General features: G+C 45.9%; 1 protein-coding gene across 1 annotated transcript in view; it reads left to right on the top strand.

Moving 5' to 3' along the window:
• The first annotated feature begins 4,572 nt into the window (after positions 1-4,572).
• Positions 4,573-15,548, top strand: part of LOC125947167 (endothelin-converting enzyme 1-like) — a 46,266-nt gene continuing 35,290 nt past the window's right edge. Inside the window, exons 1-3 of the mRNA XM_049671552.1 lie at positions 4,573-4,890; positions 12,381-12,809; positions 15,038-15,220. Of these exons, the coding sequence (XP_049527509.1) occupies positions 4,573-4,890; positions 12,381-12,809; positions 15,038-15,220 (930 nt within the window). The remainder of the gene's footprint in view (positions 4,891-12,380; positions 12,810-15,037; positions 15,221-15,548) is intronic.

Here is a 15,548-nt window from a genome sequence, read left to right as displayed (position 1 = left end):
TTGTAGCTATGACTACCCTGGCCTTTGTCTTCCTCCTGTACCCAAGGCCAAAAAAGCACACCGTGACGTACTGTAGGAGCAAATGCTGCCAGGAACACCAGTGAGTGAGCAATAGACTTCAGCCGTCGCATGCGATAATTTTTTTCAGTGAAGTGTGAAGTACAATTGCGTTCGTTCATGAAAAATATCATTTTGCTAACAATCTAATTGATAGTATGTGAAATAAATTAACGACTGAGATGATGTCGCAGTGTTCCACGCGGTGCATTTACCGTTCTGAGTGGTACCATTCCTTCCTTTTTTTTGCGAACCATAGTATGAGCTTTAGTCAATATTGCACAAACAATCAAACGGCAATCGTTATAGGTATTATGGTACCGAGTGAAAACGAAGGACAAAATAATTAACGTGGCTAGAGAAATAGAAGATATAGTGCAGTACGATTAAGTTGCGGTAACGCTGCTTGTGCCTGTGTCTAAAAATATATAACAACCTTACATTTAAAAAGTGGTAATATGTTACCTTGTTTAATTATACATTGCGTTTTTGGTATTGTTGTTTGTGTGGATGTTATCTGTTTAGTGAAGGGTACGGCGGTGGACACTTGCATGTTTGAACAGGTTATGTCAGTTTATTTGATTTATTTTCTACCTAATAGTTGATGACAGCGCGAAAAAACCCGACAAGGTTTTACAACTCCGGGTGCAAGCAAATAATATAGATTTTAAATATATCTACACACTTGTGCTCATAAAGATTGAGACGGATGTAGTGAAATATCAATTTCTGAAAATCATTCATCGGCATGTTTTATCATTTTCTATATATGCTCACCACTAAGTAAAATGCACGTGTCCCACCGCTTCTAACACACCTAGACAGCATGAATAGAGCCATCTCTTGAAACCTACTGAGAAATTGCCTCCGATGTCCTAACTATACTTTGTTCTAAGTGAATGCAGTGTCCCTCTTTACCATGAGCTACATAAAAAAGACGGAGAATTTTACATTTGGACTGTAAAAAGGGGTTAGCGATAGTTGCCATGCTTGGTGCAGCGGCAAAAAAAAAAGACATTGCTTGACATACAACGCGACATGGTTCAGAGAAAGCAGTTGGGAAAGACATTTCCGAGTAGTACTCGTTAGGTGAAATAAATATGAGGAAAGCAAACGTAGGTATCTTCAGGGCTACCTTAAGGTAAAGCAGCACCAAGGCAGCCTCCAGTATCGGCGTCTCACTAAGGAACTTTTCAGAATTTACAAAAGGCAGCCTAACCGACGTCTAGGATTTTTTACTCTGGGGAGGACGGTTTTAGAATTTGGGCCTATGCCTTAAAAGTTTCATATAGTAATCGAAAAGATTGTTCAAGCTGGTGCTTTGAAAGGGAAGGCAGCATTGTCTTTGAGAATTTAAATAACAGAGAAAATCCGCACGATCACAGCATTGCGAGGTGGTCTGCCGTCATTCATGGAGTCCACCGAGTTAGCCGAACAATACGAGTCTCCTGCACGCCGTCTATACAAGCTACAATGCTTCAGTAAAAAGACGAAGGAGTTTGCCTTGAACGTTCTGCAATAGCTTCACAGCGAGTCTGTGGAGAGCACAAGCCAGAGTATTGAACCGGAGCTAAATTGAAAACGGGAAATGCCTTCTTCGCTCTAACCGGAACTCAACTGGAACTTGACGCTGTTTTTTTTTTTGCTCCGGAGTGAACCGAAACTAACAAAAATAACGGTTTACGGTTCAGGCTAGCTATTTTTGAGTTCTTCATCCCTGCATTCCCTGTAGTGCGATTAAACTCTCCCACATCATTTCTAAATATTTCACAGATTTTAGAAGAAACAGGACCATTAGTACAATTTTCAACGTATGGCGTCGAGGTGCATAGATTCTGCCTTCAGTTACACGCAAATGGAAAATTGTCATATCACCAGTGCCTATAGCACAAACCTAAATATTCTGGTTGTAAATGCTCTAATCTTCAAAGGTATATTACGATAACACTGTAAAATGCCCGCAAGATATCCAATGTGTATTTTTCCTTGTGTATGCGTATCTCTATGTCTATCTATCCAGTGTGTATCTTTCCCTGTAACTTTCCTTGGCTTCGTTGTCTGTTGGCCTTATGTGGTTATGACTAATGTGTATCCATGCGACACTCCTGCAAAGACAAAGTGTCCCCTTGACGCGGCAATATTCTCATCGCATCCGACACGTGTACTCCCCAGGCGGTGATGAGTGAAAAGCACCTCCGACAGCGGAGCACCTACTTGTTATTTATCCTACATATGGCCGCGAATGGCAGGAGTTGACCTATTCATTAGCGCCAATGAAAAACAGGCTGTTAAGCGAAAACCATAATGGGCCCTTGGCCTTGCAATATCTCGACGAAGCGAGCCAGCAAGGCTCTTTAAGAATTTCTGGTTAACGTTGGCTTAGATTCAAGCTGTGAACGGTAGCTTCGTACAAGGACAGGTATATAGTCACATCCTATAGTACCTATCCTCATATTCACTCGTCGCGGCACCGACGTGCCAACGTGCCAAGAACGTCGAAGTACACCAAGGCAGCGCGACCGGAGAGAGCCCGTATGGCGAGAAAAGTAGTTTCTTGCATTTCATCGTGGCGGCATCTATTACCTGCTCCGCCACAGTGGTGACTCCCAACCATGGTACAACGCGTTACAGAAGATTCTACCGGGCGGCCAACAAGCACCGAGTCAGCCGAAACTCAGGCCCCGTCTATCACCATGGCGCTCCGTGTACTGCATCATTATGGCGCCCCGTCTATCGTTAAACCTCCGTACACTGCATCCTGGAACCTCCGCAGTTCCCTGAGCTCTGGCCTGAAGTCCTATGTGGGTTTTCAAACTGGTGGCGTGTTTCTACCTCCATATTATTATGTCGCAGCACGACAAGTACCAAATAACGGTAGCTATGCACCTGCTTGCTCGGCGCTGTGATGTCCCGCCTCCTGTGCCAGAGAGTTACCACGCACTGCGGTACTTCGTGCTGGCAAGAAGCTTTTCCTCTGACGGGGATCAACGACCTTGAACCGTACCAACTTGTTCGGTAGCTTTTAATGTATGCTCCGTGGGCTGATACCTTGTCATGACTACCGCATAATGTTGTGCACACTATGCTGTCATCTACAAATAACATATTGTTGGATGATACGTTTCAGCAATATCAATATTAAAGAAATAACAAGGGGCCATAAGCTCCTCACTGTGCGTCTCCAGAAGCATTTGCGATCAAATACGATTTTTTAGCACCCACGATGGCACAGCATTCACGTTAGGTAAGATTACTTTCAATAAATTTTCCAATGTTGCGGTCTATAATTAATTATTCATATTAGATTTTATTACCTCACGATAAACACACACGCAAGCTCGAACAAATGTATCCGCATATAACAAACACCACATAGCGTATTTCACGAGAGATATCTTTTATGAGCAGAAGAAGCGATTCTGTATTTGTCGTCACATTTTATGAAAAAAATTATTCGAATGCACGTCACATCTTAGTTTTCGCATCGTTTACCAATTCGGCGTCGTCTAAAGTGTGACAGTTCCGGCCAGTTTATGTTGCAATGTGTCTTTTTTATTGTTTTTCCTATAAGCCTTCCCAGTAAAGTTGGTTTGGTTTAGTGCGTGTGGTCGTATACCACCTGCGCTTCACAAAAACTGTTTCGCTGTGTCAGTGCCTGCATTTGGGTATTGTTACCCATGCGCCTAGGTTCCAGAATATGCTGTTAAAATTTCTCTTTATTTCACAATATGATTTTCTGATGTGCTGAATAATACGAAGCGTGCTCTTCTCTACTGCAGGTATCGCATTGAAAATCAGCTGGACAAAGGCGTCAACCCTTGTGACAACTTCCGTGATTACGTCTGTGGTCGCTGGAAACCACGCAACAAATTTCACCTCTCACGCTCAGAGATGTCAGATATGCTTTTGTCGTGGCTCTACAATCTTCCGGAAAGGCTGAAAAAAGGGTTTTCCCGGTTCCCCTTAGCCAAAAAAGCGATTGCAATGTTTAACACCTGCATGAGACAGAGTGGGTCACAGATCCACATCATGAAAGAATTCATGCGCGGAAGAGGCATTGCCTGGCCTGAAATAGCACAAAAAGCAGTTCCCCCGTTGAAGGCACTCTTTGACCTTTCACTGAACTGGAACGTGCATCTATGGTTCGTCTTGAAGATATTCCCCTCTATTTCGAAAGAAAATCCGCGGCTTATCTTTCTGGAACCGAATGAGCATATGCAGTGGTGGAACGCCATGTTTAGCCAAATACCAAAGCAAACCTTTGAACGGGTATATAACGCACTCTTCAAGATTTTCTCAAATGACACCAGCAGCAAACCGAACCTGCAAAGTATATGGGACACACACAGCATGCTTGAGCGGGTCTTCAGCACCTTGGTACCATCGTGTCCTTGCAAGCCACGCATTCCGAAACTATTCCCTTTGTCTGACATGGACTCCAACTCTACATTTTGCATTGGATCGCACATGATGGAAATGTTAAATACCGTGGCGGCATTCGATCCGCCTGTCACAATGAACGACTTGGTGCTTGTGGACGAGATTTCTCATCTTTGGAAGATGTTGAGAATAATCGAAGATTTTGGCGACGAGGTGGTGCTGCGCCACCTGTCGTGGCTGTTTGTGCAGGCGTATGGGGCAGTGGTGCATCCAATGGCTGTTTTGCTCATCACTCATGGAAGTGAGCACCACGCCACAACAATGCTCCCCCGCTTCTGCGCTGGCCAGGTTGAGTCAAGCTACAAGCTCCTCCTGGCTTCCATGGCCTCCGTTGGTCTCTTCTCCAAGGAAGAGCGGCGCCGAATCGACGATCATCTAGCTGCCATTGTGGAGGTGGGTGAGGCACGGCGCGCCCCTGTTGCAAGCACACCGTCATATTTACACAGAAGCGTGCTAGCAAAATAAATTAAAAAAAAACACGTGACCTAGTTGAGGTAATGTACTCTATGTCGTGCATGATTTGTGATAACAAGTTTAGACGTGAATAATGTCTACTTATTATTTATTTATTAAGAACCCCAGGTGGTCAAAATTAATCCGGAGCCCTCCGCTGCGGCGTGCCTCATAATCAGAACTGGTTTTGGCACGTAAAACTCCAGAAAGAAAAAAAGAAGAAGATACGTCAAGGGTCCTGTGAGGGACATTACGTGAAGGGTGTGTTTATGCCTACATTTTCGTCTTCCTTGTAATGACCCCACACGCGGTGCAGAAAATACAATTTAACAAATAAATAAGTAAATAAGTGAAACACATAAATGAAATAATAATTGCGCTGTTGCCCGGATAAGTTTTATTGCGATAGCAATTATATGGACACTCCAAAGCGGATTTCTGCCGTTGGCGTCGTCGTCGCCGTCGCCGTGAGGTTCCGTATGACGTCAACGGCGATGAAATCGTCGCTGCGCTCCGGACGCTGATTGTTTGAATGAAAGGGCGCGAGGGACGCGTGCTTTCACGGGGAGCGAACGCACGTCGGAGAGCAAACGCGCGTTCAGCGCCGTGCTCCCTAAAGGGCTGCGTCTCTTTCCTCCGTTACAATCACCAAATGCGACTTCCGTCGCGCGAAATTCCGGGGGGGGGGGGGCAGAAGGGAGGGAGGGGAGGTGACGTTTAGCTGCGGCACCACATCCGTATTTATATAAAAGCGTTGCGAGGCGAGAAGATGGGTAAGATTTCCGACGCTGCTCGACGAGTGCCTCATTTTGTTCTCGTCAAAAACCTCCAAGCCACCCCCAGAGGCACCGGCAACAGTCACCAACGCCGCGCGCGTTCGCTGCGAACGCGGGCAAAACGCCGACGGCGTCGACAACAGTTCTGCGCGTTGCTGCTGCTGCTGCATGTCCAAGTTTATACAGCTGATAAAACTACCTGCGACCGTGAAACTACTATCCTTACTCCGTACAGCTCTCTACTAATTTGCTATCGCAATTCATGCTTCGCCTTTTTTTTGGCGAAGACATTTCATTAACATAACATGCCATATCCAACGATGAATGCGAGAGTTATTCACCTCCTCTCGAATGGGAGAACATGCACGCAGGCACGCAGGTATGAAAGCACGAAACTGCAATGAGTGCTTAAGATGATAAACAATGCGAGAAATAGTGGCGGTGTATATCAGATTGTGATAAAAAGCAGAAGCTTCAGTACCATTAACTTCCTTACAAAAATTTGAAGCATAACTATTTCTAAAAAATGTTTTCTTTACAAGATATTACCAGCCTTTCGCTAGTTGCTGCTATGTGATTGTGTGGTCAAATCGTAAAAAACAATGCATCCCACCAATGTCGGTGCCAATAGTCGTCCCCTGTGCTATTTATCTGTTTGAATGCGCAATTGTGTTGTAGCCAGATTTTGTGGCTACAATGAAGTTGTAGCCACACTTCAGGAAATGCATGTTTCTCTTCGCCAGCTTTCGAATCTTTGGATATGTGACAGATCATTTAACCTTTAAATAAGTTATTGATGAAATAACTAATGAAACAAATTATTCAGGCTTCGGGAGTGGCCCTTCTTCCAACTCCTAGCGATATAACCACTCATACACCACTGTGCAGCGATTTCCTAATTCGCAGTAAATCCGTCCTAACCTAAACTACCCTATCACCAACAAGCGACACTAACGTGGGATGAAGTGTCGCTGACATTAAAGTAACCAACGCAACAGAACCCGCAACGCAAGTTCATGCCCGACATGGTAGCTAGTTGGTGATGGCGTTCTGCTGTTGACCTCGAGGCACGGAGCAACAAATAATCTTCCTCCGTGCCTCGAGGTCATGAATTCGATTACTGGCAGTGGCTGAAGAATCACGACTCTGGATGTATGCACAACACACAGAGATCCAACTCAATCTTGGAATCTAGATCATGCAAGTTTGTTTGAGTTAGCGAGCTAGCAGAAGTAGCAGCTGGCACGATAATATATATATAGCCCTCGTCGCCTGGTGCTGGTAGCTCTTTCTAATTGCGTTTGCAGTCTTTGTCACAAGGTTGATGGTGATGTATGATGCTTGACGAGGGATGAATGTTGATGACAGGTGTACTAACAGATGTGTATCACAAACAAATGTGTATCATGTATGTATAACAAATGTGTATCATGTATCCAAAGCATGATACACATTTCGATACATTGAGGCTTCAAACCCTCGTATGCAAGGGACATATTCATGGTGGGATTTCAGCCAAAAATGGGCGCTTACCCAATAGCACATACGTCACTGCACGTGACATGTCCCCCAAGTTGTGTATATCCGCAAGTGATTAAAAGCGATGTCCACTAAACCCTGAGGAAGAGGCAACGAAAGAATCGCATAAGCAATGTGCCGACCCAAGGCACACTTGATACGGAATCTAAGTAAAGCGGTGCTATAAATGATTTATAACTAATGGAGATGCTAAAACTCGATTCATATTTATCGAATAGAACGTGTAATCTCATATAATGTTTATGTTTATCTATCATGAAGATAACAACTCTGTAGACATGCAATTTTGCATTTGTTCACAATGCTGTGTTCACAAGCTATGCCACAGTGCAAGCTCGAAATGGATACGCAGGGTGAGACGTCAACGCAGCGACATCACAGGGTCAAAGACGTTGCATGACGCTTGTTAAGGGAAGAATGGGGATGACAGGTGTATGCAGAAAAAAGTAAGACACCTATAAAGCAACATTTGGAGACTCTGTACTCGCTGTGTCTCAGTTGTATTACTTACCTGAAGGATTGGCCAAGAGCGGGCACACTTTCATGGGAGATATCGAATGCCTCAAATCAAGGAATCTGTGAAGTAATATTCAGCGTTCTATTAACAGGTTGGTGTGCTTTACCGATATCTGTGAGCTGACATCATGTGTTCATGTTTTATGCAGGAATCGTAGTTATACATGCCTTTCTGGAGGATTCGACAAGAACGGGCAGATATAGTGTGTATTAGCAGATGCTGAATGGCCAAGTCAAAAAAATAAAAATAAATAAAACTAAATAAAAAAATACGTGAAATTTAATTCACTATTCCATTAACAGATCGGCGTGCTTTAGAGATGCCATTGAGCTATCATTACATGTTCAGCTTTTGTATACGAAGTAAATTTGTTTTCTTACGCGGAACGGAGGTGGGCATACTTGATCAGCATAAGGCACTTCGCTGTTTGTTTCAAGTACCATTAGTATATTTTTCTCTAGTTATACCCACCGAGATAGCGACTGAGGCAACGGCCAGCAGCATCACCAAACGCGGCAAAGTATGCAAAGAAAGTTTCGCTTAAAAATAGTTGTCTACTATGCGTTTATTAAAAATTGGAGAACCCAGCAGGTTGCTCTTAATCCAGACCGCTTACAGCTATCGCCTGTCTAACACAACGTGCGTTGCTTTTGACGTTAAACACATCAGCCCACTAAATGCTGACTCAGAATAAAGCCAGTAAATCTCGCTAAAGCATAACGTAAGCACATCATGCTCCTTGAGAAAAGCTAACGAATACAGTATAAACACTAGCGTAATTGAGTGAACAATTGCACCTGCACATGTTCCTGTAATAATTATTATTATGAAACTTTAGATACTTATGAGCGTCGGGCTGGTAGTAGTCTATAGAGTGTAGCGAAATGTCTAGCTGGATAACAGAACGTAATAGCGGCCCAACAATCTTGTGTCAGAAAAAAAAAGTTACAGTGGCGTTTCGCTTCGTGAACGGCGGTTACGTGCAAATGTATGGACGCCGCGAACATGCGCAGCGATCACCACGGCCTCGAAGCACAAAAGGAAAGCGCGCGAACGCTACATTGGTATCAACGGTACAACGCCTGGTGTGCCGCAGGGAAAGCGCATATTGCGACATATGCAAAAATAAGACGCGCCGCGAACCTGCACAGCGAGAACGGCGGCGTCAAAGCACAAACGGAAAGTGCGCGAATGCGGTGATTGCTATCTCCATCTCCAGGCGCCTTCCTCCTCCGGCACTCGCTTCCCTCGCGCAAACAAACATAATGTCGCCGATTTAGATAGACGGGGCATTTACGCTTGCGCTTAAAACTATATTAGGCAACTTCTGGCTATCGACAGCTAATGGCGACATGGCGAATGACCGTGCCAAACTTCCTAAGCGCAATAAGTGGAAGAACATTTTCCAACCTCGTTTCCAGTCCTGTGAACGTGGATGTACAGCGAAGCTGTGGCCGACTCTGCACAAGCGCCACCACCACAAAGCGTCGCAGCGTCGAGATCGATGTAGCGTCCACGACCTCGTTCGCGCCCTTTCCGCTAGAGCTTCGACGCCGCGGTCAATTACGTTCGCAGCACACTCTGCGCGACCGATACAACGGACAGAGCGCCCACTCATCAAGGGCAGATACATGGTATGCACAGTGCCTAGAGCACTGCACGGGCCGATTGTTTGAGCCCGGGCCCGGCCCGGGCCCGTTTTTACGTTGTGCTGCCCGCCCGAGCCCGACCAAGAGTTTTATGGTGAGACCCGGGCCCAAAAATAATGTTCGTTAACCGCCCGGCCCGGCCCGCCACCCCTTTATCTTAGGCCCGATCCTGGCCCGAGCTTGGCTCGAAACCGGCCCGAACCCGGCCTGAGACCGAAAAAGGCATGTTTTTCAGAGTCGAGATGCGCGAGGATAACTCGCTGCGCGTTACATGCACACCACCAGAAAGTCCGAGCCCGGCCCGGGCCCGCGTCGAAAAACCTGAGCCCAGCCCGTGCCCGGGTCAAAAAAACACATTCCGTGCCCGATCCCGGCCCGACCCCTTGAAAAAACTGCCATATTCAGTCCGACCCGGCCTGTGGCCGGGCCCGGGATTTCGGGTAAGCCCGAGCCAGTGCAGTGCTCTAGTGCACACGTTCGTCACACGCGCAGGCAGGTGTGCCGGAGGGCAGCATATATCCTCATTCTAGGACCCTCCCCATGACGCAAGTGCGTTATTGAACTAATTCAATTTCTCAAGGTGGATTGCATCACAAGATTTCTAAAGTACGACTTATATACACACACAACCTGCAGACATCATAGCATCGGATTGTAATTTGAACACACGAGAAAACATAATTCTCTTACGCGGAAACTCAAAATTACACTAGCTCTGGAGACGAAAACGTTTCTTTGTCCAAGCGACGCTGTACACCCACCGACACAGAAAATTTGGCTGGGTAGCCATATACAGCTTCCTTGTAAAAAATTCCGAGCGCTTCCACTCCTGTGAAAATGAAAGCCAGCGAAGCTTTCACTATGGTCGGTCTGCTATAGTGAATATTGCTATAGCCGAATTTATATATTTTCACAATTGACTATATTGAGCGTCTTCGGCATGTTCGTCAAAGATGCAAGGACACCGGCGTCTTGTTTTCGCCCGATGCGATGGCCAAGTAGTGCGTTTTCTGCGCCAACTCCGCCCCATCGTCATAGACTAGCGTATGAGCCAGAGCGTTCAGAGCCATGGCACACTGCACGGCACCGTCAGGATCCTGACGCCAGGATCCCAGAATGTGTGGTTAAACGAGCGTCCGTCCCATAGCCAGTCCAAATGGCAACAGCTGATAACATCACTAGCGCGATCTCTACGTCACGAGAAAAAGGCGCACACCGATTGGTGGGCTGCCACGGAGTATCGCGGCACTTGTGAAAGAGGCATCGGCGGTGGCGAGTGGCATAAAAATAGGCCATCCATCATCCGTTATGACACTTGTGCTAAGGCACAACTGGCGGGAAACCGCCACGCAAATAGGGCCGAATTGGTTGTTCTACGCGTCGTTTTGTCCGCGGACGCGATCTGCCAGAACTTCGCCATATACAGCTTCGCTGTAAAAAATAGGATGGCGCATGTATCCATCGGATATGATTGACATTGTTAATGTGATTAGCAATATTTTCTATTTTGCTTCGATTACGCCCACGCCAGATAAATTGTAAGTGATGTATTTGCTATTAAAGACTGGTACATACCAAGTGACACATGCCCAGTGAACCAAGTTGGCGTGAAAGGCGTTTATAGAAGAGCGGTACATACCAAATGACCCAATTTGGCGTGAAAAAGGTTCATCGAAGAGCAATGCATAACCCAATGTCACATACCCTGAGACACAAGCTGGCGTGAATGATCTTAGATATCGACAAACATACAGGCTGGAGAGGAGGTGGAAGTTTTTTTTCCACATATTGCGCTTAGGAAGTTTGGCATGGTCTTTCGCCATGTCGCCATTAGTGGCCGATAGCCAGCAGTTGCCTAATATAGTTTTAAGCACAAGCGTAGTAGTAGTAGAGGTGACGGAAAAGGGAAAAAGATGCATGTTTCTGCAGCCCTTATATAGGGATAGCCTCAGCCTCGTCTTTTAGCAAGTTCTTCAGGGTGCACGGTAGCTTATTCAAAAAGCCCTACGATGATTTAATTGTTGCTGAATACATCGTGTATTTCTTAGCACTTTTCAACTAGATTGTACCAAAGTCACGTGCAGGAACACCTACACGGGTCTCTTCGTCGCTTTACCTGCGCGGTTAACGCCCACATAGCATTCTCGCGTTAGAGGCGGCGTCGAAAGAATTTGTTCAGTGCTGTGCACTGAACAAATTTGCTCAAGTGCATTAAAGTGCACGGCTGGTACTTACCATTGAGCTCTTTCCTTGATAATGTTTACGCTGGTGCTTTCATGCCGCTCTCATAAAAATACCGCAATTGGAATTGGCGAGTAAATTACCAGCCTAATGAACCTGGCAACCCGAAAACAAAACTTGAACAACATAAACAAGGAGAACGTAAGCATTGCGTGCGTTGAGCTATTCATCTTCAACTATCTAGACCTCACACCTGTGCTTGTAACATTTTCAGTAAGTGCCCCCGGTCTACGCATTAGAAATACCAGTGCCGCCGATACGAATCAAATATGCTTATGGCATTTGGAATGAGCCATTCATTGTTTGCAGGTAAGAACAGGAGGCAAAAGTAAACTAGTGAACATGAGCAAAGCGTGTGAGGTTAATTTGTTGTCCGGTACATTTTGTTAATCCTTTATCCAAGCGCATTGATAATATACGGTCCGATGGAGTGTCCTTATTAACGTTTCAAGTACATTAACTACGCACCATAATGGAGAGAAGTAGAGGTCATATGGGATAACATTTGTTCTTAGCACAAGCGTTGATAGCTGGTGCTAAAAAATAGTGAAATAGGGTGGTTATTTAAAGTTATAATTGGCCCCTTGCTTAAAAGCACCTTGCGCTACTTTGTAGGTAAGGTAGCAAAATATAGCGTACGATGTGCGTAAGAAGTCGACATAATTAGCGTGCTGTTGACAAGCATCATTTGACAATCTTCCAACGCAGGAGGCTGCCGATAAAACGTGGGCTGTCTCGTGGCTCGACAACGATACGAAAAAAGTTGCCGTGGAAAAGCTGAAGAACGTACGCACAGTGTTGTGGCCTTCGGACAAGTTCCTCACTGCGGAAGCACTTGAAGTAGTTTACGCAAACTTCACCTACAGCGCTTCGTCGTTCGTCGAACACTGGATCGAGACGCGTCGCAGCCAACGCCTGTTCAGCTCCGAGGCGGCCGAAGAGGAGCTGCTCCTGAATGACAGCACTCAGCTGCCATACGCGTACTACAGACACGTGCTTAACCACCTGACCCTCTCCTTGGGAGCACTGGCACCGCCTCTCTATTGCAAGGATGGCACCAATGCCATGTTTTACGGTGGCCTGCTGTACATTTACGCTCGGATGCTTGTCACTGCCATTGACAGTGATGGAGTTAAGGTGAGGGTGCAGTGGATTGAACAGAATGTTTGCTTGCGGTATGATGATACCTATACCGACCGTAGTGGCCCGAGCAGGCGACTGTCGTGGTATGTATATGACGAGAAAAGCTGCCTCTCTGGTCTTCTTTTGAAGGAGGATGACTTCTGGGATCTGAGGTAGCAGAGTCTCCAGACCCAGAATGTTGAACGGAACCACCTCTTAGAACATTCTTAAGGCCCACGTGTCTCTAGACGAGTGAATCTCGGTCAGAGTGCATGGCATTGCATATTTTGTATACAGGAGCGTCTTGTCACCTACACGGTTCTGTACCGCATTCATGGCGTCCAGTCTTGTACAGTAAGTCGTGCGAAAGCCCACTATAGAGATGTAGCGCTTTCTAGAAAAAATATTCGAAAATAATCGAACTTCTCGTGACAATTCAAATTCCGTTAGTATGACCTATCTCCTGATCTACCTTCAGAACTCGCAGCATATTAAATGTAGCAACAGAAGGCTTTTGTTATCTGTTGAGCTCCTATTTCTCCAATCTTCTCGTTATATGAGATGTTTGTCTCCGGTAGAGAATTCGTCCTCTTAATCAGCCGGAAATTTGCGCACTGCTTTTTTTTTTGGCGTGCACGTGAGGGATTCTGGGTACATTGTATCCAGACTGCAACACTCGGTCTGGAAGTGTGCATTTGTGTATGGCGTCCATGTTCCCCGTTTGTCAGTCTTTAGAGCGTAATTTCTAGACGCCATCTGCCGATACCTTGAATTTATCTGTTTATTCGTGCTAAAGTTCGAATACTTCCCTCGACTACAATGGTGATCTGTGTGCTCACGGTGCAATCCACTTCAAGTTCACCGGTTCATTTCTTCCCATATTCTCCTCTGAAATGAAACAGCTCAGATACTATAACTGTTATTTTAGTGGCTACTTAATGTCGAATTGTATGCTAACATTGTCAAAAGCTGTATTGTCAAAACCATCGTCAAAAGCTGTGTGCTCGCGGTGCAATCCACTTCAAGTTCACCGGTTCATTCCTTCCCATATTCTCCTCTGAAATGAAACAGCTCAGATACTATAACTGTTCTTTTAGTGGCTACTTAATGTCAAATTGTATGCTAACATTGTCAAAAGCTGTATTGTCAAAACCATTGTCAAAAGCTGTGTGCTCACGGTGCAATCCACTTCAAGTTCACCGGTTCATTCCTTCCCATATTCTCCTCTGAAATGAAACAGCTCAGATACTATAACTGCTCTTTTAGTGGCTACTTAATGTCGAATTGCATGCTAACATTGTCAAAAGCTGTTTTTTTTTTACATCCCACGATTAGGTGCGTAAGACAGTCTAGCGTAGTAGAGGACACATTTCCTGCCGGACGGAGTCGGAGACGAAGGCCACCGCCCACGATAACCGCACGCACTATACAACACTGTCTTACGCACTATGCACATGGCACACACTATACTCGACTGATCGAGCATAGTGCGTACGTGCGCCACTCGAGAGCGGATTCAACGCTTCATCGCGGAACGCTCACCCCTTGGAATCTGCTGAAGCCCATGTTTCACTGGCCGGTCCTTGGCCGTGACAGGCTTTAGACTCGGCACCGCACGTGTGACTCTTACACATGTTTAGCACGCGAAGTTTCTGTCTAGTCCGTAAGAATGTTTTAACGATGTCCCGGGGCGCCTTAATGCGTCGCTTCTGGAAAGTTTTAGTTGTACCTGCAGTGTAAACATTGCACACGCTGTGCCACTCTGTCAGAAGATGCATTACACGCACACATAAACAACTTACGCAGTGAGCAAACAACACAACGATATAACACAATGGATGCACACGGTAATCTACGCGTACGCAAGCTTTTTAAATTGTGGCTGAAGACGACACGCAGGCAAAGAAAAAGCTAATAAAAGGAGAACACCCGCCTAAAATATACGCAATGACGTGGCTGGCGACTTAACCAGCTCTGTTACCTGGTCTTTATTTCAATGACACTTAACTTTTCAGCTATAGGTGGCGTTCTCACTACCTATCTATAATAGTGTTTGCGGTAATTTAAGCCCGACAACCCATTCCAGGGCGTGTATAATCAAGCATGACCCCAACTGCACAAGATTACTCGTGTAACTTTATGTCACATTACTCTTCGGAAACAACACATGGAGTAAGCATTATTTAAGGGCTATAGATGCCAATGTGGTATCGAATCAAGAATGAGCTAATTGCTTCTTGCAGTTCAACCCGCAAGGCGAGTTTGTGGCGTCTTGGTTGAGCCACAGCATTCAGGACACTTTCGAGCAGCGAACGCTCCGCTGCCTACCCGGAAACACCAGCATCTTTCCCGAAGTTCCCGCAATGGAGGTGGCGTATGCAGCATTCAAGCGACGTCATCAAAAGAGCAACAACCGGCTATCTGAGGTGGGTAATATTGGGGAAATAGCATAGCCTCCTACAAACATTCTGTGTCTGACCACAGAGCCGCCGTGGCCTATGGAGGTGCCACTTAGGTAGCGTGAGAGTAATTGTATTTTGTACCGGAACGACAAACTTAGCCAGCCCCCTATCCCGTACGTGCCACTGGTGGCAGAGGGAAAAAGTTTTCTCTGCGATAGGACATGGCATAATATCTCCCTTCAGTGGATGGGGGCCCTCACAAGGCGGCGACTGGTATAGCGCGCGCATGGCATACACTAAGCGCATGGCTGTCAGTGTTTGCGACACCGGTGAGACCTGCAGACACCGAGAT

Source organism: Dermacentor silvarum, chromosome 7 (assembly GCF_013339745.2).
Source record: "Dermacentor silvarum isolate Dsil-2018 chromosome 7, BIME_Dsil_1.4, whole genome shotgun sequence".
NCBI classification, from domain to species: Eukaryota; Metazoa; Arthropoda; class Arachnida; order Ixodida; family Ixodidae; genus Dermacentor; species Dermacentor silvarum.
Note: the sequence above shows the minus strand (reverse complement) of the source record. Positions and strands in the feature narration are given on the sequence as shown.